We start from the raw sequence: 23,416 nt of genomic DNA, 5'->3' as shown, positions 1-23,416 counted from the left end.
GGGACATCGGTGGGGACACGGACAGGGATGTGGGGACATCCGTGGGGACACGGGGACGTCCGTGGGGACGTGGGGACATCCGTGGGGACATGGACAGGGATGTGGGGACATCTGTGGGGACAACTGTGGGGACACGGGGACGTCCGTGGGGATGTGGGGACATCCGTGGGGACACGGGGACGTCCGTGGGGATGTGGGGACATCGGTGGGGACACGGACAGGGATGTGGGGACATCTGTGGGGACACGGGGACGTCTGTGGGGACATTGGTGGGGACACGGACAGGGATGTGGGGACAGCCGTGGGGACACGGGGACGTCCGTGGGGACGTGGGGACATCAGTGGGGACATCCACGGGGGCCACGACGACGGCACCCAGCAGGACGGGGCCACCTCCCATCGGGGACGCGGCGGGCGCGGGCGGCGCCGGGGAGGGGGGGGGGGGGGGGGGGGATGCGGGTGCTCGCGCCGCCCCCCCCCGTCCCCCCCCCGTCCCCCGTGTCCCCCCGCGTACCGCAGTCGTACTGGATGAGGCGGGGGTCGGGGAAGTGGGTGCGCAGGCTGCGCAGCACCCGCTGCAGCGCCCGCCCGCGCGGCGCCAGCTCCGCCCGCAGCCGCTGCTCCAGCTGCGCGCGCTGGCGCAGGCGCCAGGGCGGGGGGCGGCAGCTGTGCAGGGCCGCCCCCCGCGCCTCCACCGGCGGCAGCACGAAGATGAACCTGGGGGCGTCAAAAAAATCGGGGACGTCCCCCGACCGACCCCCCCCCCCCCACACACAGCCCCCCAAAACCCTCCCCGGACATCGCCTCCGCTCCAGGATTCCTGCCCCCCCCCAGCCCCGGACCTCATCCGAATGCCTGGGCCCCCCCAAACCCCTGGCCCCCTCCCCAAATACCTGGGCCCCCCCAAACCCCCGGCCCCCTCCCCAAATGCCTGGGCCCCCCCAAACCCCGGCCCCCTCCCCAAATGCCTGGGCCCCCCCAAACCCCCGGCCCCCCCCCCAAATGCCTGGGCCCCCCCAAACCCTCCGGCCCCCTCCCCAAATGCCTGGGCCCCCCCAAAACCCTCCGGCCCCCTCCCCAAATGCCTGGGTCCCCCCAAACCCTCCGGCCCCCTCCCCAAATGCCTGGGTCCCCCCAAACCCTCCGGCCCCCTCCCCAAATGCCTGGGCCCCCCCAAACCCTCCGGCCCCCTCCCCAAATGCCTGGGCCCCCCCAAACCCTCTGGCCCCCTCCCCAAATGCCTGGGCCCCCCCAAACCCTCTGGCCCCCTCCCCAAATGCCTGGGTCCCCCAAACCCCCCGGCCCCTCCCCAAATGCCTGGGCCCCCCCAAACCCCCCGGCCCCCTCCCCAAATGCCTGGGTCCCCCCAAACCCTCTGGCCCCCTCCCCAAATGCCTGGGCCCCCCCAAACCCCCCGGCCCCCTCCCCAAATGCCTGGGCCCCCCCAAACCCTCTGGCTCCCTCCCCAAATGCCTGGGTCCCCCCCTAACCCCCCGGCCCCCTCCCCAAATGCCTGGGTCCCCCCAAGCCCCCGGCCCCCTCCCCAAATGCCTGGGCCCCCCCAAAACCCTCCGGCCCCCTCCCCAAATGCCTGGGTCCCCCCAAGCCCCCAGCCCCCTCCCCAAATGCCTGGGCCCCCCCAAAACCCTCCGGCCCCCTCCCCAAATGCCTGGGTCCCCCCCAAACCCCCGGCCCCCTCCCCAAATGCCTGGGTCCCCCCCTAACCCCCCGGCCCCGTCCCCAAATGCCTGGGTCCCCCCAAACCCCCCGGCCCCCTCCCCAAATGCCTGGGTCCCCCAAACCCTCTGGCTCCCTCCCCAAACGCCTGGGTCCCCCCCAAACCCCCTGGCCCCCTCCCCAAATACCTGGGCCCCCCAAACCCCCGGCCCCCTCCCCAAATGCCTGGGTCCCCCCAAACCCCCCGGCCCCCTCCCCAAATGCCTGGGTCCCCCCAAACCCCCCGGCCCCCTCCCCAAATGCCTGGGCCCCCCCAAACCCTCTGGCCCCCTCCCCAAATGCCTGGGCCCCCCCTAACCCCCCGGCCCCGTCCCCAAATGCCTGGGTCCCCCCAAACCCCCCGGCCCCCTCCCCAAATGCCTGGGTCCCCCCAAACCCTCTGGCTCCCTCCCCAAACGCCTGGGTCCCCCCCAAACCCCCTGGCCCCCTCCCCAAATACCTGGGCCCCCCCAAACCCCCGGCCCCCTCCCCAAATGCCTGGGTCCCCCCAAACCCCCCGGCCCCCTCCCCAAATGCCTGGGCCCCCCCAAACCCTCCGGCCCCCTCCCCAAATGCCTGGGGCCCCCCCAAACCCTCCGGCCCCCTCCCCAAATGCCTGGGCCCCCCCAAACCCTCTGGCCCCCTCCCCAAATGCCTGGGTCCCCCCTAACCCCCCGGCCCCCTCCCCAAATGCCTGGGTCCCCCCAAACCCTCTGGCCCCCTCCCCAAATGCCTGGGCCCCCCCAAACCCCCCGGCCCCCTCCCCAAATGCCTGGGCCCCCCCAAACCCTCTGGCTCCCTCCCCAAATGCCTGGGTCCCCCCCTAACCCCCCGGCCCCCTCCCCAAATGCCTGGGTCCCCCCCAAGCCCCCGGCCCCCTCCCCAAATGCCTGGGCCCCCCCAAAACCCTCCGGCCCCCTCCCCAAATGCCTGGGTCCCCCCCAAGCCCCCAGCCCCCTCCCCAAATGCCTGGGCCCCCCCAAAACCCTCCGGCCCCCTCCCCAAATGCCTGGGTCCCCCCAAACCCTCTGGCCCCCTCCCCAAATGCCTGGGCCCCCCCCCCAAATGCCTGGGCCCCCCCAAACCCCCCGGCCCCCCCCCCAAATGCCTGGGTCCCCCCAAACCCTCTGGCCCCCTCCCCAAATGCCTGGGCCCCCCCAAAACCCCCCGGCCCCCCCCCAAATGCCTGGGTCCCCCCAAACCCTCTGGCCCCCTCCCCAAATGCCTGGGTCCCCCCAAACCCTCCGGCCCCCTCCCCAAATACCTGGGGCCCCCCCAAACCCTCCGGCCCCCTCCCCAAATGCCTGGGTCCCCCCAAACCCTCCGGCCCCCTCCCCAAATGCCTGGGTCCCCCCAAACCCCCGGCCCCCTCCCCAAATGCCTGGGTCCCCCCCAAACCCCCCGGCCCCCCCCCCAAACGCCTGGGTCCCCCCAAACCCCCCGGCCCCCTCCCCAAACGCCTGGGCCCCCCAAACCCTCTGGCCCCCTCCCCAAATGCCTGGGTCCCCCCAACCCCCCGGCCCCCTCCCCAAATGCCTGGGCCCCCCAAACCCTCTGGCCCCCTCCCCAAATGCCTGGGTCCCCCCCTAACCCCCCGGCCCCCTCCCCAAATGCCTGGGTCCCCCCCAAGCCCCCGGCCCCCTCCCCAAATGCCTGGGCCCCCCCAAAACCCTCCGGCCCCCTCCCCAAATGCCTGGGTCCCCCCCAAACCCCCGTCCCCGTCCCCAAATGCCTGGGTCCCCCCAAACTCTCTGGCCCCCTCCCCAGATAGCTGGGCCCCCCCAACCCTCTGGCCCCCTCCCCAGACTCCTGGCCCCCCCCAAACCACCCAGACCCCTCCCCAGATGCCTCCCCCCCCCCCCCCCCCCAACCTGTCGAGGAGGGGCTGGAGCTGGCGCAGGCGCTGGGGGGGGGCGAGGACGGCGCGGGCCAGGGCCCCCCCCGGGGGGGGCGCGGGGGGGGGCAGGGTGCAGAGCCCCAGCACCTCGCTGCCGTAGACGGGCGCCAGCCCGCAGCGCAGCTCGTTCAGCCGCAGCAGCCGCTCCAGCCGCTCCGCGCGCCCCCGGCCCCGCTTCGCCTCCAGCGACTCCTGGGGGGGGGGGTGGGGGGGTGGGTGGGGGGCGCCGAACCTCCCCCCGCCCCCCCCCCCAGCCCCGGGCACCCCCGCTTCGCCGCCGGCACCCCTGGGGGGGGAGGGGCACGACCCCCCCATATAGGGTGCATGTGTGTGTCCCCCCCCCCCCCCAACACTGTGGGTGCTGCCCTACCCCTGGGTGCCCCTCCAAACCCCCTTTCCACCCCACGGGGACCCCCGTGCCCCCCACCCCCTGGGTGCCCCCCAAAACGCCCCTTCCACCCCACAGGGACCCCTGGGGGCCCCCCCAACCCCTCCTTCCACCCCACGGGGACCCCTGGGGGCCCCCCACCCCTGGGTGCCCCCCCAAACCCCGCCTGCCCCCCCACGGGGACCCCTCGCGCCCCCCACCGCCGGGTGCCCCCCCAAACTCTCCCCCCCCCCCCCGGGACCCCCCGCGCCCCCCACCCCCGGGTGCTTACCAGGTAGAATGGGGAGCGTGGGGGGGGCGGGGGCTGGCGGCGGGGGGGTGGCCGATGGGGGGTGGGCGCTGGGGGGGGCTGGGCCCCCCTGGCCCCTCGGGCTCCTCGCGGGGGGGGGCGGCGGCAGGGGGGGCCGGGGGGGCCCCCGGGGGGGCGGCAGCGGCGGCGGCGGCGGGAGGGGGGACGGCGGGTGCTGCGGGGGAGGGAGGGAAGAGGGGGGGGTCGTGGGGGGGGGGCTGGGGGCACCCAGGAGGGCACCCGCAGCCCCGGGGGGGGCACCCCACAGCGTGAACGGACCCCCCATAGCATACAGGAGCACCTTTAGGTGTGGGGGGGCCCCAACATCGAGGGACACCCTTCGGGGTGGGGGCACCCAGGACGGTGTGGGGCACCCCACAGCACGCAGGGGCACCCACAGGTGTGGGGGACCCCCAAGGGTGTGGGGGGCACCCCTAGGTGTCGGGGGGCACACAGTGGCATGGGGGGTTCCCAGCATAGGGGGTGCTTCGGGGAGGTGGGGGTCACACATGGGTGCAGATGGGCACCCAGGGCCGTGTGGGGCACCCCATAGCACGCAGGGGCACCCAGGGGCACAGGAGGGCCCCCCCCCAAGGCTGGGGGCACCCATGGGTGCAGATGGGCACCCGGGGCCATGTGGGGCACCCTGGGGTGCAAGAAGGCCCCCAAGGGTCGGGGGCACCCATGGGTGCTGGTGGGGGGCGGTGTAGACACTCACCCATCAGGTCGGGTCCGGCGGCGGCCGCGGCGGCGGCAAGGGGGGGGGCAGCGGGGGGCGGCGCGGGCAGCACCCGCAGCAGGGGCCGCGCTGGGGGGGCCGTGGGGGGGCGGGGGACGGGTGGGGGGGCCAGGGGGGCCGTCAGCCCGTCGCGGGGCGCCTGCCGCACCACGATCTTCACCACCCCCCGCTGTTCACCAGCGGCGTCGGCACTGGGGGGGGCGAGAAACGCCCATCAGACCCCCCCCCCCCAAAACCCGCGAGCCACCCCCCCCCCACCCCCCCCACCCCGGCACCCAGGGGCGTCCTTGAGGGTGTTCTAGGGGGTCCCAAGGGCACCCAGGGGTGTCCCAGGGGTACTTGGAGGGATCTAGACAGGGCTCAGGGGCACCCAGAGGGGTCTGGGCAGCGGTTGGAGGGCACCCGAAGGAGTCTGGGGGGGTCCCATGGGCATCTCGGGGGTCCTGGAGGTGTTCTGGGGGGTCCCTGAGGCACCCAAAGCAGTCCTGGGTGGGGCTTGGGGGCACCCCAGGTTGTCCCAGGGGCACCCAGAACTGTCCTGGGGGGTCTGGGAGGCACCCAAGGGGGTCCTGTGGGGAGCTTAAGGGCATCCAAAGGGGTCTGGGGGGGTCCTAAGGGCACCCAAGGGGGTCCCAGGGGTGTCCTGGGGGAGGCCAAGGGGCACCCTGAGCAGTTTGGGGGGGACTCAGAGGCACCCACAGGGGTCCTGGGGGGCTGAGGGGGCCCCCAAAGGGGTTAGGGTGGCCAGGGGCACCCAAAGGAACCCGAGGGGGGTACTCAGAAGGGTCTAGGGAGGGCTCAGGGGCACCCAAAGGGGTCGGGGGGGGGGCTCAGGGGTATCCAAGGCGGCTGGGGGGGGTCTCCAGAGTACCCAGAGGGGCCCTGGTGGTTTGGGGGAGGCACCCAGAGACCCCCCCACCCCCCTTACCTTGGGCGGCAGCGATGGGGAGGCCGATGGTGGGGGGCTGGGGGGGGGTCCCGGCGGGGGGAGCCCCCACGGGGGCTGGGGGGGCGACGGGTGCCAGCAGGGTGACCTGGGCGGGGGGGCCCAGGAGCGGGTGCTGCCCCCCAGCTGCCACCAGATGCACCACGTTCCCTGGGGAGGGGGGGGGGGGGCACAGGGGGGTGTCAGGGGGCACCCTAAACCCCCCCCCCTCCCCCAAAACTGGGGGAAGGCTCTTTGTCAGCCCCCCCCTCCCCTGATACAGGGGTGCCCACCCACTGCTGGGGGTCCCCAGCCACCTTTACGGTCCCCCGCTCCGTTTTAGGGTCCCACACCTCCCCAGCCCCCGCCGCCCAGTGGGTCCCCACCCAGCTTTCGGGGTTCCTCTCACCCGTTTTAGGGTCCCCCACCCACCTTTGGGGGTGTCCCCCCCCCATTTCTGGGTCCCCCACGCATTTGGGGCCTCCCCCCCACCCCGGGCTGGGGAAAAGCGAGGGGGGGGGGGGGGGCTCCCTCGGTGGGGGGACCCCGACTTACGCGGGAGGCCGCGGGGGGGGGCGAGGGCCAGGTGCCGCAGGGGGGGGGCGGCCAGGGTGAGCTTGCTGCCCTGCAGCTGCAGGGTGAGGGGCTTGGCCCCCCCCGGGGCCGCCCCCCCCGGGGCCCCCCCCGGCCGCTGGGCCAGCGCCGCCAGCTGCCCGATGCTCACCACCTCGCCGGCTACGGGGGGCACACGCACGGTTAAAGGGGGTGGGGGCTCCCCCAAAAATAGGGGGGGCGGGGGGGGGGGGGGCGAGGGGGTGTTTTCGGGGGGCGGTACTCACAGGGCAGGCGGGCCTGCATGTCGGGGGCCAGCAGCAGGCGCTGCGGGCCGGGGCCGGGCAGGGCGTAGGCAGCCAGGGGGGCCCCCCCTTGCCCCCCAGGTTGGGGGCGGGGGGGGCTGGGGGGGGGCGCGGGGCACCTGCCGCCGGGGGTGAGGCCAGAGGAGCGGGTGGCAGGGCTGCGAGGAGGAAGGGGTTAATGGGGGGGGAGGCCCCGCCCACGCAGCATAAGCCCCGCCCACGCAGTGTCGTTCCCCCCCCTCCATTGCTCAGTGCCCAGGGCCAGGCACAGGCCCCGCCCTCTTTAGAAAACTCCACCCACCACACAGAGTCCCACCCACTCAGCTAGTGTATTTGAGGCCACACCCCTGCCCCACCTGGCTCCACCCTGGCAATGTGTATTGCCCTTAAGCTCCGCCCCTGTTCAGCAACTCCCAGTCCACGTCTGCCCTCCAGCCCCGCCCATTGACTAAACCCCACCTTTTCTCACCAGACCACGCCCCACCTTATACTCCCACCTTCCCCCAAACCCCGCCCATTTATCTAGCTCCCCCAGACTCCACCCCTGCAGAAAGCCCCACCCATGCCCCATCACAAGCCACACCCTCTTACCGTGGGTGGGACCGGTGGAGGGCGGAGCCAGCGCGGGCAGCAGGGTGGGGGGGGGCCGGGGAGGGGCCGCCAGGGCCAATCCCAGCCCCAGCCCCAGCCCCGCCCCCCCGGGGGGCAGCAGAGGGGTGGGGGCAGCAGGGGGCGGGGCCCCGCCGGTGGGGGCGGGGCCTACCGCAGAGGGGGCAGGGTTAGGGGGGGTGGGGGCCAGCAGAGCAGGGCCCAGCGTCACACCAGGAGGGGCGGGGGCCACCAGCAGGGGGGCGTGCCCGGCAGGTGGGGGGGCGTGTCCAGCGGCTGGGGGGGCGTGTCCGGCGGGCGGGGGGGCGGGGCCGAGGGGCAGCACCCCCAGCGGGGCGGGGGGGCCCCCCCCGGGGCGGGGGCTGTTGAGCAGCAGCACAGCCCGGCTCTCCGCCTTCGGCACCGGCTGCAGCATCCTGGGGGGCGGGGTCAGGGCGGCCTGGCCCCTCCCCCCCGGCACCCCCCCCCCAGCCCCCCTCACCCCCCCAGGCACCCTGTCCCAAGGCCCGCCCCCCCCCCCCCCCCCCCCGCCCAGTGACCCCACGGCCCCCTCGGTGTCCCCAAGGCCCCCCCCCCAGTGACCCCGCTGGTGCCCACGGGGTCCCCAAGGCCCTCTGGGTGTCCCCACGGTCCCCCACAGCAGCCCCGAGGGCCCCCCCACCAGCCCGGTGACCCCCAAGGCCACCATGGTGTCCCCAAGGCCCCTGGCGTCCCCACGGCCACCCCCCCCCGCCCCGGTGACCCCAAGGTGCCCACGGTGTCCCCAAGGCCCCTGGCGTCCCCACGGCCACCCCCCCCCCCGCCCCGGTGACCCCAAGGTGCCCACGGTGTCCCCAAGGCCCCTGGCGTCCCCACGGCCACCCCCCCCCGCCCCGGTGACCCCAAGGTGCCCACGGTGTCCCCAAGGCCCCTGGTGTCCCCACGGCCGCCCCCCCCCCCCCCCCCCGGTGACCCCAAGGTGCCTGCGGTGTCCCCGAGGCCACCCGGGTGTCCCCGGCACCCCCCTCACCGGTTGACTTTCATGCGGACGGGCTTGGGGCGCGGCGGGGGGTCGGGAGCGGCGGCGACGTCCTCGACCAGGCGACGCGTCACCCGCCAGCGGGGCAGGAAGGTGTCGGCCGCGTAGCGGGACACCCGGCCCTCCAGGGCCACCAGGTCGAACAGCCCCATGTCCACGTGCTGCGGGGACACCGCGGGGCCGTCACCCGCCGTCCCCCGCCCCGGCCCCCCGGAGTCCTGGGCGCGGCGGCAACCCCGGGCCGTCGCCCGTGTCCCCGACACCCCCAACCAGCTGCCACCGCAGGGACGGGGTGGTGGCCCCGAGCGCCGCTCGCCCCCCCCCCCCCCCCGCCAAGCCCCTCGGCGGCCGTTCCTCGGCGTCACCTTGAAGGGGTCGGGGTCGAGGGCGCGGAGGACGAGGGAAGCGGTGACGAAGCAGATGCCGTCGGTGACGAAGGGCGAGTGGACGGGCCGGGGCTCGAAGAGGTCGGGGTGGTTGCACACCTTGCGCAGCTGCATCAGCACGTTGATGACGCTCATGAAGTGTCCGCTGGCCAGGGTGGCCTTGGTGCTGCCGGGGCGGGGGGACACGGGGAGGGTGAGGGGACGGAGGGCTGGGGGGGGGGGGGGGGGGTGCGGGGAGCGGCGCGCGGGCGGGGGGACGCGGCGCCCACCTGGCCTGGCCCATGAAGTCGTCGTAGAGGTAGCGCTGGCGCTTGGAGAGGCGGCACTTGAGGACGTGCTCGTACTTCTTGGGCATCTGCTTCTCCACGTCCACCTTCAGCCGGCGCAGCAGGAAGGGGCGCAGCACCTGGGGGAGCGGCCGATCGTGTTTTGGGGGTCCACCCCACGATATAGGGGTGACGCCCCCCTCGCCCCCCAGACAATAAACTGAGGTTGGGGGCGACGGGGTGGAAGGTCAACCCCACCGTGGAGTCGGGGTGCGCTGCGAAATGGGGTCACCTCCCAGACAGCTACACTCCGAAAGGGGGGTCACCCCAAAATGGGGGTTATCCCCCCCAGCTACACCCCAAGACAGGGTTACTCCCACCCAGCTACACCCCAAAACAGGGGTCACCCCCACCCAGCTACACCCCAAGACAGGGTTACTCCCCAGCTACACCCCAAAACGGGGGTCATCCCAAAACAGAAGTCACCCCAACCAGCTACCCCCCTAACAACAGCATCACCTGCACCCCAAAATGGGGTGACCCCCACCCAGTTACAGGCCAAGAAAGTGTTACACCCCCCCAGCTAGAGCCCAAAAAGGGAGCTGCCCCAAAATGGGGGCGACCCCCAACCAGCTGCCCCACAAAATTGGGACACTCACACCCAGCTACACCCCAAAATGGGGGTCACCCCAAAATAGAAGTCACCCCAACCAGCTACCCCACAAAACAGGGACACCCACAGCCAGCTACATCCCAAAATGGGGGTCACCCCAAAATGGGGACACCCACGGCCAGCTACACCCCAGGACAGGTTTATTCTTCAACTACACCCCAAAATGGGAACACCCGCACCCAGCTACACCCCGAAACGGGGGTCACCCCAAAATGGGGACACCCATGCCCAGCTACACCCCAAGGCAGGTTTATTCCTCAACTACACCCCAAAATGGCAACACCCGCACCCAGCTACACCCCAAAGTAGGTTTATTCCTCAACTACACTCCAAAATGGGAACACCCGTACCCAGCTACACCCCAAAATGGGGGTCACCCCAAAATGGGGACACCCACGCCCAGCTACACCCCAAGGCAGGTTTATTCCTCAACTACACCCCAAAATGGCAACACCCGCATCCAGCTACACCCCGAAACGGGGGTCACCCCAAAATGGGGACACCCACGCCCAGCTACACCCCGAAACGAGGCTCGATCCCTTCTTTCGCCACAACCGCACGCCTCCCCCGGCGCCCCCCGAAAGCCGGGGGCGCCCCCCGACCTTGTGGAGGCGCTTGACGAGGCTCTCGTTGTACTCCTGGCTGCCCTCGATCATGCCGGTCAGGGGGTTGGAGAACCACTCCTTGAACTCGCGGTGCGACTGGAAGACGCGGGGCATCAGGAAGTGCATGAGGGACCACAGCTCCATCAGGCTGTTCTGCAGCGGCGTCCCCGTCAGCAGCAGCCGGCGCTGGCTGCAGGGAGGGGAACACCCGTCAGCCCGCCCGCACCCGCGGGTGCTCCCGGGGAAGGTACGGGGCGTGCCCGCGGGGGCTCCCGGGGGCTGCTGCGGCGCGAGCCCCGGGCGGTTACGGTGGGCGCGCGGGCAAATACAGCGCGCCCATGGGTACCCCGGGTGCCTACGGCGGACCCCCAGGCAGGTGCACGGCACCCATGGGTGCCCCCAGGCAGCTACCGAGCACCCGTGGGCAGTTACAGAGCACCCACAGGTGCTCCCAAGGCTGGCACAGCGCAACCCCAGGTGGTTACGGTGTACCCCCGGGCAAATACAGCGCACCCATGGGTACCCCAGGTGACCACCAAGCACCCCCAGGCAGTTAGAGAGCACCCATGGGTGCCCCCAGGCAGCTACACAGCACCCGTGGGCAATTACAGAGCACCCATGGGTGCCCCCAGGCAGCTACCAAGCACCCCCAGGCAGTTACAGAGCACCCACGGGTGCCCCCAGGCAGAGAGAGCCATGTGTCAGGGCACCCCCAGGCAGCAGCACCTTAAAACGGGGGTCACCCTCCACCCACTGCACCCCATGGGACAGGCTGCATCCAGTCCCCTCCCAGGGTGAGCACCCTGGGGTGCCCCCTGACACCCGCAGCCCCCCAGGCTGTTTGCCAGCACACCCGGCTTCCTGAACGCCCCGAGGTGTCCCCCAGCCCCTTGGGGTGCCTCCCCGCACCCACGGGTGCCCCCCAGGGTCCCCTTGGCTTTCCAGTGTGTCCCCCAACATCCCCAGGGTGCCCCCCCGACCCCCACATCCCCCCGACACCCACACCCCCCCAGGCTGTTTGCCAGCACACCCGGCTTCCTGAACGCCCCGAGGTGTCCCCCAGCCCCTTGGGGTGCCCCCCAGCACCCACGGGTGCCCCCCGGACCTGTTGAAGTTGAGGAGCGACTGCCAACGCTGGGATTTGAAGTTCTTAATGTTCTGGGCCTCGTCCAGGATCAGGTACTTCCAGTTCTTGCGGCGGAACGCCTGGTGGTCCTGCAGGACCAGCTTGTAGGAGGTGATGCAGACGTGGAAGGCGTTGGGTTTGGTCCAGCCCTGGGTGGGGGGGTCAGGGGAGGGTCAGGGAAGGGTGTCAGGGGCACCCCCAGCCCCTCCCCGCCCCCGCGGGGTCGGGGTTCACCTGCCGCTTCAGCCTGCGCTCCTTCTGCGCCCCGTAGTAGGTGAGGATCTTGAAGCTGGGGCACCAGCGCTTCAGCTCCATCTCCCAGTTGAGCATCACGCTGGTGGGCACGATGATGAGGTGGGGGCCCCAGCTGCCTGCGGGGAGGGGGGGCGGCGTCAGGAGGCGGCACCCGCGGGTGCTCGGGGGACCCGTGGCAACCTACAGACCCTATGAAGAGCCTACAGGACCCATGGGCGCCGTGGGGAACCCACGGAGACCTACAGATCCTCCAATGAGCCTACGTGACACGTGGGTGCTCGGGGAACCCGTGACCACCTACGGATCCTATAAAGTGTCCACAGCACCCATGGGAGCTTGAGGAGCCTACAAGGACCTACAGACCCCACATATGCTTAAGGAAGTTCGTGGGACCCTACGGACCCTCTAAAAAGTCTACAGGACACGTGGGTGCTGAGAAAACCTACAGATACCTGCGCACCCTATAAAGAAATTACAGCACCCGCAGGTGCTTCATGAGCCTATGGGGACCTACAGATCCTATAAAGAACCTTCAAGACCATACGGGCTCGGGGAACCCACGAGGACCTACGAACCCTTTAAGGAACCCACAGCACCCATGGGTGCCTGGGGAGTCTGTGGGGACCTGCAGATGTGCCAGAAGCATACAGACCCCATGGGTGCTTAAACGTCCTTTGAGAAACTATCGACCCTATAAAGAACATACACAAAACATGGGTGCTCGGGGAGCCCATGCAGACCTACAGGTCCAACAAGGAGCACCTACAGCACCCATGGGTGCTCAGGGCACCTGTAGGAATCTAAAAAGCCTATAAGGAGCTGACAAGACCCATGGGTGCTCAGGAAGTTGGTAAGAATCTAAAGACCCAATAAAGAGCCCACAGTACCCCTGGGTGCTTGGGGAGCCCGTGGGGACCTACAGACCACTCAAAAGACCCCACAGCATTTAAGGGTGCTCAGAGAGCACCGAGATGAGCCCTAAAGACTCTACAAAGACCCCACAGCACCCAAAGGTGCTCAGGGAAACATGAGGAAGAACTTAGATGGGTCATGAAGACCCTAAAAAGTCCCTACAGCTGCCAAGGGTGCCCAAGGACAACCTAGCCGAGCCCTAATTGCCCTCCAAAGATCCCACAGCACCCAAGGGTGCTCAGACAAACACTAAAGACCCTGCAGTGACCCCGCAGCACCCAAGGGCGCCCAAACACAAGCTCAATGAGCTCTAACGATCCTACAAAGACCCTGCAGCACCCAAGGGCACCCAAACACAACCTCAATGAGCTCTAACGATCCTACAAAGACCCTGCAGCACCCAAGGGCACCCAAACACAACCTCAATGAGCTCTAACGATCCTACAAAGACCCTGCAGCACCCAAGGGCGCCCAAGCAGCTCCCACGCAGGACGCCGAGCATCTCCCAAGGCCCCGGGCGTGGGTGGGGGGCACCCCTCACCCTTCTCACAGGCGAGGTGGGCCAGGAGGGAGATGGTCTGGATGGTCTTGCCCAGCCCCATCTCGTCGGCCAAGATCCCGTTGAGTTTCTTCTCGTACATGGTGACCAGCCAGTCCAGCCCGATGTGCTGGTACTCCCGCAGGGTGCCCCGCAGCAAGTGGGGGATGGGCGTCTTCACCTGGCGGGGAGGAGGGCGCGGAGGTGGGCCACCCACTCCCCGCAGCACCCGTGGGTGCTGGGCGGGGGTGGGCGGCGGAGGGGTTACCTGGGTGGTGGCCAAGGTGTAGCCCTTGGGCTGGAGGCTCTCGGCGGCGGCGGCGATGTCGGTGATCTCCTTCTTGGGGGTGGGGGCGGTGGCGGGGGGGAGGGCGGCGGTCGGCGGGGGCCCCCCTGGGTGCTCTTGAGTGCCCGGTGGCAGGGAAGGGTCCTTGGGGGCAGGGGCACCCGCCTCAGCCTCCTCTTGCTCTTCTTCCTCCTCCTCTTCCTCCTCTTCTTCCTCTTCCTCTTCCTCCTCCTCGTCTTCCTCCTCCTCTTCCTCATCTTCCATCTCATCCTCCTCCTCCTCATCGCTCTCAGCTGCCGGAGAGTCTGGGGTGGGGGGAACACGTGGGTGCTGGGGGTGGAGCCAGTGGCAGCACCCATGGGTGACCCTACAGTACCCAGGGGGTGTTCTCTAGGACCCAGGAGTTGCCCCATAGCACCCATGGGTGACCCTATGGCACCTTGGGAGGGTCTCTAGGACCCAGACGGTCTCTAGCACCTGAGAATGACCCCATAGCACCCATTGAGGCCCTATAGCACCTAGGGACACTCCTATAGCACCCAAGAGCGGTGCTCTGGCACACAGGGATGCTCTACAGCACCCACGGATGGCCCTATAGCACTGGGGGGTGCACGTGGCACCCAAGGGTGGCCCTATGGCATCAGGGAGACCCTATGGCACCCATGGATAGCCCCAAAGCGACCAAAAACAGCTCTATAGCACCCAGAGGTAGACCTATAGGACCCCGAGGTGGTCCGAGAGCACCCGAGGGTGGCCCAATGTCACCCGGAGTAGCCCTATGGCACCTGGAAGGGGGGCACAGCACCCAGGGGTGGCCCTATGGCACCCAGGGGTAGCCCTACGGCACCCACAGATGGGCCCAAAGCACCTGGGGGGGCCCTGTGACATGCAAGGGGGTCCGACAGCACCCATGGGGGGAACCTATGGCAACAAGGGAGACCCTACGGCACCCGTGGGTGGTCCCACAGCAGGGACAGCTCTATAGCACCCAGGGGTGGCCCTACAGCATCCAGGGGGAGCCCCTCCGCGGGGATGGACCCCTAACCCCCCCCCACCTCCAGCACCCATGGGTGCCCCTACCCGAGTGGGTGCTGCTGGCGCCGGGGGGAGAGTCACAGTCGGAGTCGGCGAAGGCGCCGGCGTACTGCTGCAGCAGCTCCTCCATCGGCAGCGCCCCTGCGGAACACGCACACGCCTGCACACGCCAGGCACACGCCTGCACACGCCAGGCACACGCCTGCACACGCAAGGTGGGGGAGCCCCCTGCCTGCACAGCCAGGTGGCCCCGTCTCCCTACACACGTGTATGTCCCTCTGTGTCCTGGCCCACGCGTGTCCCCATGTCCTGGCACACGCACGTCTCCACATCCCCAAGCATACGTGTTCCCCTGTCCCTGCACGTGTGTCCCCCGCCTCCCTATATCCTTGCACATCTGTCCCCACTTTTTCCTACATGTTCTTACATCCCTGCACACGCGTGTTGTCACGTCCACGCACATGTTACCACATCCTTGCGCGCATGCACCCATGTTCTGGTACATGCGTGTCCCCGCATCCTTGTACATGTCCCTACACACACATGTCCCCATGTCCACATGTGTGTCCCCATGTCCGTACACGCATCCCTGCACGCACCCTTCTGTGTCCCTGCACACGCATGTCTCATGTCCACACATGTCCCTGCACACAAATGTCTCCATGTCCCTTCACATGTTTCCACGTCTAGGTGTATCCCTGCACACACGCATCCCCATGTCCCTGCACGTGTCCCCATGGCCACGTGTCCCTGCACACACGTGTCCCCATGTCCCTGCACACTGTCCCCCGTGTCCACACGTGTGTCCCTGCAGACCCATGTCACCCATGTCCGCACATGTGTCCCTGTACACGCATGTCCCCGTGTCCCTGCACACATTCCTGTGTCCCTACACATGTCCCCATGTCCACACATGTCCCTGCACACCCATGTCTCCCACGCCCACATATGTCCTGCATATCCCTACACACGTGTGCCCCATGTCCACACGTGTCCCTACACATGTCCCCCATGTCCACACGTGTTCCTGAACACACGCCCCGTGTCCCTACACGTCCCCCACATCTGCACGTGTCCCTATACATGTGTCCCCCATGTCCACACGTGTTCCTGAACACACGTCCCGTGTCCCTACACACGTGTCCCCCACATCTGCACACGCCCCTACACACGTGTCCCCCATGTCCACACGTGTTCCTGAACACACGTGCCCTGTCTCCCTACACACGTGTCCATGTCCACACATGTTCCTGAACACACGTCCCGTGTCCCTGCACACGTGTCCCCGCACACGTGTCCCCAGGCCCCTTCACACGCTTTTCCACACCCACACGTGTGTCCCTGCATCCCCCCCGTGTCCTTGTGTTCACCCCAGCTCCCCCCGCCCCATGTTCCCGCACACGTGTGTGCCTGCGCCCCGCGTCCCCAAGCCGGGGGGGCCCGTGCGTGGGTGCTGGGGGGCACCCGTGGGTGCTGTGCCTACCCTCGCGGGCCAGGTCATCCAGCTCCTGCTGGTGGTCGACGTCGCCCTCCAGCCGCTCCTGCGCCGCGATCGTCTCCTCCTCGTCCTCGCCTGCGGGGACCCGGCGGGTGACACCGCGCCCCGGGGCGGTGACATCATCCCCAGGGGTGACATCATCCCCAGGGAAGCCAGCCCAGGGGGTGCAGGTGACCCAGGGAGGGTGACAGAGTCCCCAAGGGGTGACAGAGCCCCGGGAGGGGTGACAAGAGCTCCGTTGTCAGTGACAGACCCCCCAGGAATGGGTGACAGAGCACTAAGATGCGTGACAGGCCCCCCGAAATGGGGGACAGAGCCCCAGAAATGGGTGACAGACCCCCAGAAATGGGTGACAGAGCTCCTGGGAGGGGTGACAGAGCACAAAGATGGGTGACAGACCCCCAGAAATGGGTGACAGACCCTCGGGGAGGGGTGACAGACCCTCGGGGAGGGGTGACGAGAGCCCCAGAAATGGTGACAAGATCCCTGTTGTGGGTGACAAAGCCTCAGGGACGGGTGACAAGAGTCCTGTCACGGGTGACAGACGCCCAAGAAACGGGTGTCAGACCCCCAACGATGGGTGACGGAGCTCAGGGATGGGTGACAGAGCCCCAGAATTGGGTGACGGAGACTCTGAAACAGGTGGCAGACTCCGAGGACAGGTGACAGGCGCCCCACAAATGGGTGACGGAGCCCGGGGGGGGTGTCAGGGCCCCGAGAAGAGGCCGCAGCCCCCTCGGGGAGGGGTGCCAGCGCCCCCCCCGGCCTCACCCTCCTCCTCCTCGGCCGCGAACTCCTCGTCCTCCTCGCGGGGCTCCCAGGGCCGCTTGTTCCGCCGCAGCAGCGCCTGGGGGGGCAGGGGGTGAGGGGGGGTCCGGGGGGGGCCCCGGGGGTCCCAAAGGTGGGGGGGTACCTGGGGGGGCAGGGAGCCCAGCAGCTCCTCCAGCGGCACCTCCCCCTCCCGCTTCAGCAGCTCCAGCTCGCGGCGCCGCGCCTCGGCGGCGTCCTCGTCCCCCGGCTCCGCGTCCCCGTCTGCGGGGGAAGGGGGGTCAGCACCCGCCTGGACCCCACCCCATCACCTCTGTCCCTGGGGGAGCAGTGGGGTCCCTGCCCCCCTCCCAGCACCCATGGGTGCCCCCGTCCCCCTTGTCCCCATCCCCTCTGGGTGGCCCTGTCCCCTCCTCAGCACCCGTGGGTGCCCCATCCCCCTTGGGTGCCACCGTCCGTTTTGTCCCCTCCCCAGCACCCACGGGTGCCCCATCCCCCTTTTCTCCATCCCCTTTGGGTGTCCCCTCTCCCCTTGTCCCCTCCCCAGCACCCATGGGTGCCCCATCCCCCTTTTCTCCATCCCCTTTGGGTGTCCCCTCCCCCCTTGTCCCCTCCCCAGCACCCATGGGTGCCCCATCCCCCTTTTCTCCATCCCCTTTGGGTGTCCCCTCTCCCCTTGTCCCCTCCCCAGCACCCATGGGTGCCCCATCCCCCTTTTCTCCATCCCCTTTGGGTGTCCCCTCCCCCCTTGTCCCCTCCCCAGCACCCACGGGTGCCCCATCCCCCTTTTCTCCATCCCCTTTGGGTGTCCCCTCCCCCCTTGTCCCCTCCCCAGCACCCACGGGTGCCCCATCCCCCTTTTCTCCATCCCCTTTGGGTGTCCCCTCCCCCCTTGTCCCCTCCCCAGCACCCACGGGTGCCCCATCCCCCTTTTCTCCATCCCCTTTGGGTGTCCCCTCCCCCCTTGTCCCCTCCCCAGCACCCATGGGTGCCCCATCCCCCTTTTCTCCATCCCCTTTGGGTGTCCCCTCCCCCCTTGTCCCCTCCCCAGCACCCATGGGTGCCCCATCCCCCTTTTCTCCATCCCCTTTGGGTGTCCCCTCCCCCCTTGTCCCCTCCCCAGCACCCATGGGTGCCCCATCCCCCTTTTCTCCATCCCCTTTGGGTGTCCCCTCCCCCCTTGTCCCCTCCCCAGCACCCACGGGTGCCCCATCCCCCTTTTCTCCATCCCCTTTGGGTGTCCCCTCCCCCCTTGTCCCCTCCCCAGCACCCATGGGTGCCCCATCCCCCTTTTCTCCATCCCCTTTGGGTGTCCCCTCTCCCCTTGTCCCCTCCCCAGCACCCATGGGTGCCCCATCCCCCTTTTCTCCATCCCCTTTGGGTGTCCCCTCCCCCCTTGTCCCCTCCCCAGCACCCATGGGTGCCCCATCCCCCTTTTCTCCATCCCCTTTGGGTGTCCCCTCCCCCCTTGTCCCCTCCCCAGCACCCACGGGTGCCCCATCCCCCTTTTCTCCATCCCCTTTGGGTGTCCCCTCTCCCCTTGTCCCCTCCCCAGCACCCACGGGTGCCCCATCCCCCTTTTCTCCATCCCCTTTGGGTGTCCCCTCCCGCCTTGTCCCCTCCCCAGCACCCATGGGTGCCCCATCCCCCTTTTCTCCATCCCCTTTGGGTGTCCCCTCCCCCCTTGTCCCCTCCCCAGCGTCCCCATGCCCCCCGTCCCCAGCACCCCTGGGTGCTCCAACGCCCCCCCGGCCCCACCGCGGCGGCACCCACCTCGGCGGGCGAGAGGGGAGCGGGGGGCGGGGGGGCCCCGCCGGGGGGCGCCGGGGGGGGCGCGGGGGGCGTTGAGGCTGCGGCTCAGCAGGTCCGAGTACTTCTCGGTCTGGCCCACGATGAAGTCCAGCTGCAGGTCCAGGGCCTTCTTCCGCTTCTCCTCCAGCCGCGACTGCTGCTTGAACTGCACCACCTGCGCCCGCGCCGCGCCTCCGCGTCACCCCGCGGCTCGCCGGCGGCCCGCCGGCGTCGCCCAGCGGCCACCGTGGGTCACCAACGGCATCCCAGCGTCGCCCAATGGCCACCGCAGGTTCACCCGCGGCCTCCCAGCGTCACCCAACAACCACCGCGGGTCGCCAACGGCCTCCCAGTATCACCCAAAGGCCACCGTGGGTCACCAATGGCATCCCAGCGTCACCCAGCGGCCACCATGGGTCACCAACAGCCTCCCACTGTCACCCAACGGCCACCACGGGTCACCAGTGGTCACCCAGTAACCTCTCAGTGTCACCCAATGGCCACTGTGCGTCACCAGAGGCCTCCCAGTGTCACCCAACAGCCTCTCAGTGTCACCCAACGGCCACCACAGGTTGTCAACAACCTCCCAGCGTCACCCAACGGCCATTGTGGGTCACCAACAGCCTCCCAGTGTCACCCAGTGGCCTCTCAGTGTCACCCAATGCCCACCACGGGTCACCAACGGCCTCCCAATGTCACCCAATGGCCTCCCAATGTCACCCAATCCCACCCGACAGTCATCCACTGCAGGCAACCAACAGTCATCCAACGTCTCCCGATGACCACCATGGGCCACCAACCACCACCCAACAGCCACCATGAGTCATGAACAACCCACAGCCACCCAGCAGCCATTGTGGGCAACCAACGGCCACCCAGCCACCATAAGCAATCCACTGCCACCCAACAGCTACCATGGGTGACCAACAGCCCCCTGTGCCACCCAATGGCCACCACAAGTGACCCACAGCCACCCATCAGCCATAAGCAACCAACAGCCACCATGGGTGATCAACGGCCACCCAACGGCCACCACGAGTGACTAACAGCCACCCATGCCACCCAACAGCCACCATGGGCAATCAACAGCCACGATGGGCAGCCAACCACCAGGCAACAGCCAGCATGAGCAACCAACAGCCACCCAGCAGCCACTGCAGTCAACCAAAGGCCACCCAACAGCCATCATGGGTGACCCAGTGCCACCCAATGCCAAACAACCACCATGGGTGACCAACAACCACCCTACAGCCACCACGGCCAACCTATGGCCAATATGGGTGACCAACAGCCACCCAATGGCCGCCATGAGCAACCAACAGCCGCCCAATGGCTGCCATGGGTGACCAACAGCCGCCTAACACCAACCTAGTGCCGCTCAATGGCCACAATGGGCCATCATTGGCCAACCAACGTCTGCTGTGAGCTACCAGCAGCCAGCACAGCCAACCAACACCACCCAACGGCCACCATGAGTGACCAACAGCCACCCAGCGGCCACCATAGATGACCAACAGCTAGCCAGTGCCAACTAATAGCCACCGCAAGCAACCAACAGCCACCCAAGAGCCACCATGGGGGACCAGTGGCCACCACAGGCAACCAACAGCCACCCAAGCACCAGCACGGCCACCCAGCAACCACAGCAGTCGATCAACAGCCACCCAATGGCCACCATGGGCAACGAACAGCCACCCAACGGCCACCGAGGACAATCCATGTCCAGTGAAGAGCCAACACAGACAACCAATAACCATCCTATGATCACCATGGGCAACTAGCATCAACCCAATGGCCACCATGGGCAACCAACCACCACCCAACAGTCACTGTGGGCAACCAACAGCCAACCAGTAGCCACCATAGACAACCAGCAGTCACCATGAGCAACCAACAGCCACTGCGGGCACCCAATGGCCACCCAACAGCCACCACGAGCAGCCAGTGGCCACCCAATGACCACCACAGGCACCCAACAAGCACCTAATGACCACCACAAGCAACTATTGGCTGCTCACCAGCAACCACTGGTGGCCACTGGCCACCCAAGAGCCATCATGGGCACCCAACGGGCCACCACCAGCCCCTGGGTGTACCAGCCACCAGAAGCACCCACTGGCTACCATGGAGCTCAACTGCCACCCCACGGGCCACCAGAAAGGACCAAAAGCCACCCAATGTCCACTGAAGCCATCAACTGGCCACTGAGGCCACCAAGTAACCACCCACTAGCCACTGCAGGCACCCACTGGTCATGTGCTGCAACACCAAAATGGCAGGACAAAATGGTTGCCAATGATGATGGTGGCCACCCAAGGCAGATTGCGAGCCTAGTAGGAACTAAGGATGTGGTGCTGGGCACCCTTGGGTGCCCGAGGTGTTAGCGGCCACCCAGTGAGGGCTGGTAACCCAATGAATGACGAAGCTGGAACGGCACTGTATGTGGGGGCACCCAATGAGTGGTGGCCAGGCAGGAGAATTTGGTAGCCCGGGAGTAACCAGGCTCAGCAGCGACAGGAAGCTGGCCACCCTCGGGTGTTCCCAGGGGTGTGGTCACCCAGGGGTTTTGGTGGCCCAAGGGTAGCAGGCGTGAGGTACAAAAAGACCCATGGGGTGGTGGTCACCCAGAAGTTTTGGCAACCCAAGGATGATAACGTCATGGGGTACCAAACACCCTTAGACGCTGACCATCTAAGGAGGGTTGGCAGCCCACGGTGATTGGGTACGTGGTGTTGTGCACCCATGGGTGCCACAGGACAGGTGGTGACCACCTGAGCTGCTTTGGCAGCCCAGTGATGGTTGTGCTAGCATGAGACGGGGTGCTGAGCACCTCTGAGTGTCTCAGAGAGTGGTGGCCCCACAGAGAGATGTGGTAGCCAACAAATAATCGAGAATGTGCTGTTGGGCACCCATGGGTGTCCTGGAGCTAGTGACCACTCAAAAACATTGGTGACCCAAAGCTAGCTAGATACGCACTGCCAAGCACCCATGGGTGCCCATGGCATGGTGGCCACCTGGTAGGGTTTGGTAGCCCCATGTGGGTGGGGTGGTCAGGCACATGCTGCCCAGCACCCATGGGTGCCCTGGGCATGGCAGCCACCCATTCCTCCCCACCTGAAGAAGAACACCCAAGAACCCTGACGAAACCCACAAACCGTGCGATGATCCCTGGGAGCCCCTTGGGTGGGGGCACCCATGGGTGGGGTGGGGGCACCCATGGGTGGGGTGGGGGATGTCCTCACCTTCTCCACGTTGCTCCAGAACTGCTTGACCTCCTTGGCGATGGCGGCGGCCACCCGGCGCAGCTTGGCTTGCTCCTCCCGCTTGGCCCGTTCCTCCTTCTGCCGCTGCTCCTCATGGTGCCGCATCACCATCCGCACCACCTTGGGGGGAGAACCCATGGGTGGGCGGGGCACCCATGGGTGGGGGGCACCCCAAAACCACCCCAAGGGCCCCTGGCACCCCTCAACCACTCCAGGAACCCATGACACCTCCAACTCCTTTTTTCGTCTGCTGGCGAGTCTTTAGGGTGCCATTATCACCATGAGCCGAGACAACATGCGTGCGGGGGGCACCCATGGGTGGGGGGGGGGTCCCCCAAACCCCCGGGGTCCTCCCGGCACCCCCAAACCTCTCGGTAACAGAGGACACCCCCAAACCCTTGCTCTTCTTTCTGCTGCTGCTGCTCCTCACAGTGCCACCACCATCATTCCCACCAGCTGAGATGGAACCCATGGGTGGGGGGCACCCAACAGGGGGGCCCAAGGTGAGGGAAGAGAATCTCTGGCAGCTGCTGTAGGGCTGAGCCTCCTCCAAACCGCTCTGAGATGCCATCAGAGCTTCTCCAGTGGCCGCTATGGGGTTGAGCCTCCCCCAATGCTCCTCCGAACCCATCTGAGATGCCACCAAAGCTTCTCCAGTGGCCGCTATGGGGTTGAGCCTCCCTCACAGGCCAAGCCCCCCCTCTCCCTACGGACGGGGACCCCACCTTGCGGGCGACGCCCCTCTTCCAGCGTCGCTCCTGGGCGAAGTCGGCGGCCAACCACTGCATCTCCTCGCAGAGATAGTCCCAGTGCACCTTGGGGCGGGGCGGCTCCGGGACCTTCGGCAAACGCCGCAGCGACCAGAACCCCTCGCGCTTCATCTCCGCCACCCGGTGCTCCACCTCCGCCTCCTGCGCGGCGCGGAAGGCGTTAACCGCGCCCCCAAGCCCTTATGTGGCATCAGAGATTCTCCAGCGGCTTATATAGGGTTGGGCCAATCCCGACGGCCCCCCCCAACCCCCCCCCTACATGAACAAAGGAATTCTATAGGGTTGGGCCAGCCCCAGGTGTCACTAAATCTCACCTAACCCCCCCCCAGAACGTGACCCATAGGAGCACAGAGATTCTCTGGTGGCTGACATAGAGTTGGGCAAACCCCAATTGCCACCCCCCCCCCCCCCGCCCCCAACCTGTTGTGTAGAACAAAGATTCTCCTATGGCTGATAGAAAGTTGGATCAGTCTCAGTTGCCCCCCAAACACTCCCCAGTGCCCCCCAATCCCCCCCTCAATACCAGAGATTCTCCAATGGCTGCTATAAGGTTGAGCACTCTCCCCGACTGCCCCCCCAAAGCTGACCCCTGGGGGGTCTGGGACCCAAAGCACGGTGGGGGAGGGGACGCTTACGTGCTTGGCCTGCTCGGCGATCTCTGCGTGGGTCTTGTCCCAGAGGCTGGGGGGCTCCGGGGGGCCGGGGGGGCCATCGGGGCGTGGGGGGCCGGCGGGTGAGGAAGCGGGGGGCGAGACGCTGCCAGGGGAGCCCGAGGAGGCGGGGGACACCGGGTTGCTGCCCGTCAT

The 23,416-nt window shown here is 68.1% G+C and overlaps 1 protein-coding gene across 1 annotated transcript in view; it reads right to left on the bottom strand.

Annotated features, from left to right (window-relative positions):
* Positions 1-23,416, bottom strand: part of SRCAP (Snf2 related CREBBP activator protein) — a gene marked incomplete at both ends in the record, with an annotated part of 23,682 nt that extends 266 nt beyond the window's left edge. The window contains 22 exons of the mRNA XM_082012317.1: positions 515-717; positions 3,609-3,805; positions 4,273-4,376; positions 5,958-6,125; positions 6,510-6,689; positions 6,794-6,833; positions 7,779-7,836; positions 8,430-8,599; positions 8,804-8,990; positions 9,094-9,230; positions 10,366-10,558; positions 11,474-11,643; positions 11,729-11,865; positions 13,203-13,380; positions 13,468-13,601; positions 14,566-14,661; positions 16,004-16,093; positions 16,790-17,050; positions 18,611-18,752; positions 21,820-21,960; positions 22,566-22,751; positions 23,246-23,416. Of these exons, the coding sequence (XP_081868443.1) occupies positions 515-717; positions 3,609-3,805; positions 4,273-4,376; positions 5,958-6,125; positions 6,510-6,689; positions 6,794-6,833; positions 7,779-7,836; positions 8,430-8,599; positions 8,804-8,990; positions 9,094-9,230; positions 10,366-10,558; positions 11,474-11,643; positions 11,729-11,865; positions 13,203-13,380; positions 13,468-13,601; positions 14,566-14,661; positions 16,004-16,093; positions 16,790-17,050; positions 18,611-18,752; positions 21,820-21,960; positions 22,566-22,751; positions 23,246-23,416 (3,343 nt within the window). The remainder of the gene's footprint in view (positions 1-514; positions 718-3,608; positions 3,806-4,272; positions 4,377-5,957; positions 6,126-6,509; positions 6,690-6,793; positions 6,834-7,778; positions 7,837-8,429; positions 8,600-8,803; positions 8,991-9,093; positions 9,231-10,365; positions 10,559-11,473; positions 11,644-11,728; positions 11,866-13,202; positions 13,381-13,467; positions 13,602-14,565; positions 14,662-16,003; positions 16,094-16,789; positions 17,051-18,610; positions 18,753-21,819; positions 21,961-22,565; positions 22,752-23,245) is intronic.

Source organism: Phaethon aethereus (genome assembly GCF_964289735.1).
Source record: "Phaethon aethereus genome assembly, chromosome: 35".
NCBI classification, from domain to species: Eukaryota; Metazoa; Chordata; class Aves; order Phaethontiformes; family Phaethontidae; genus Phaethon; species Phaethon aethereus.
The sequence above is the reverse complement of the archived record's forward strand: the minus strand, read 5'-3'. Positions and strand labels throughout refer to the sequence as shown.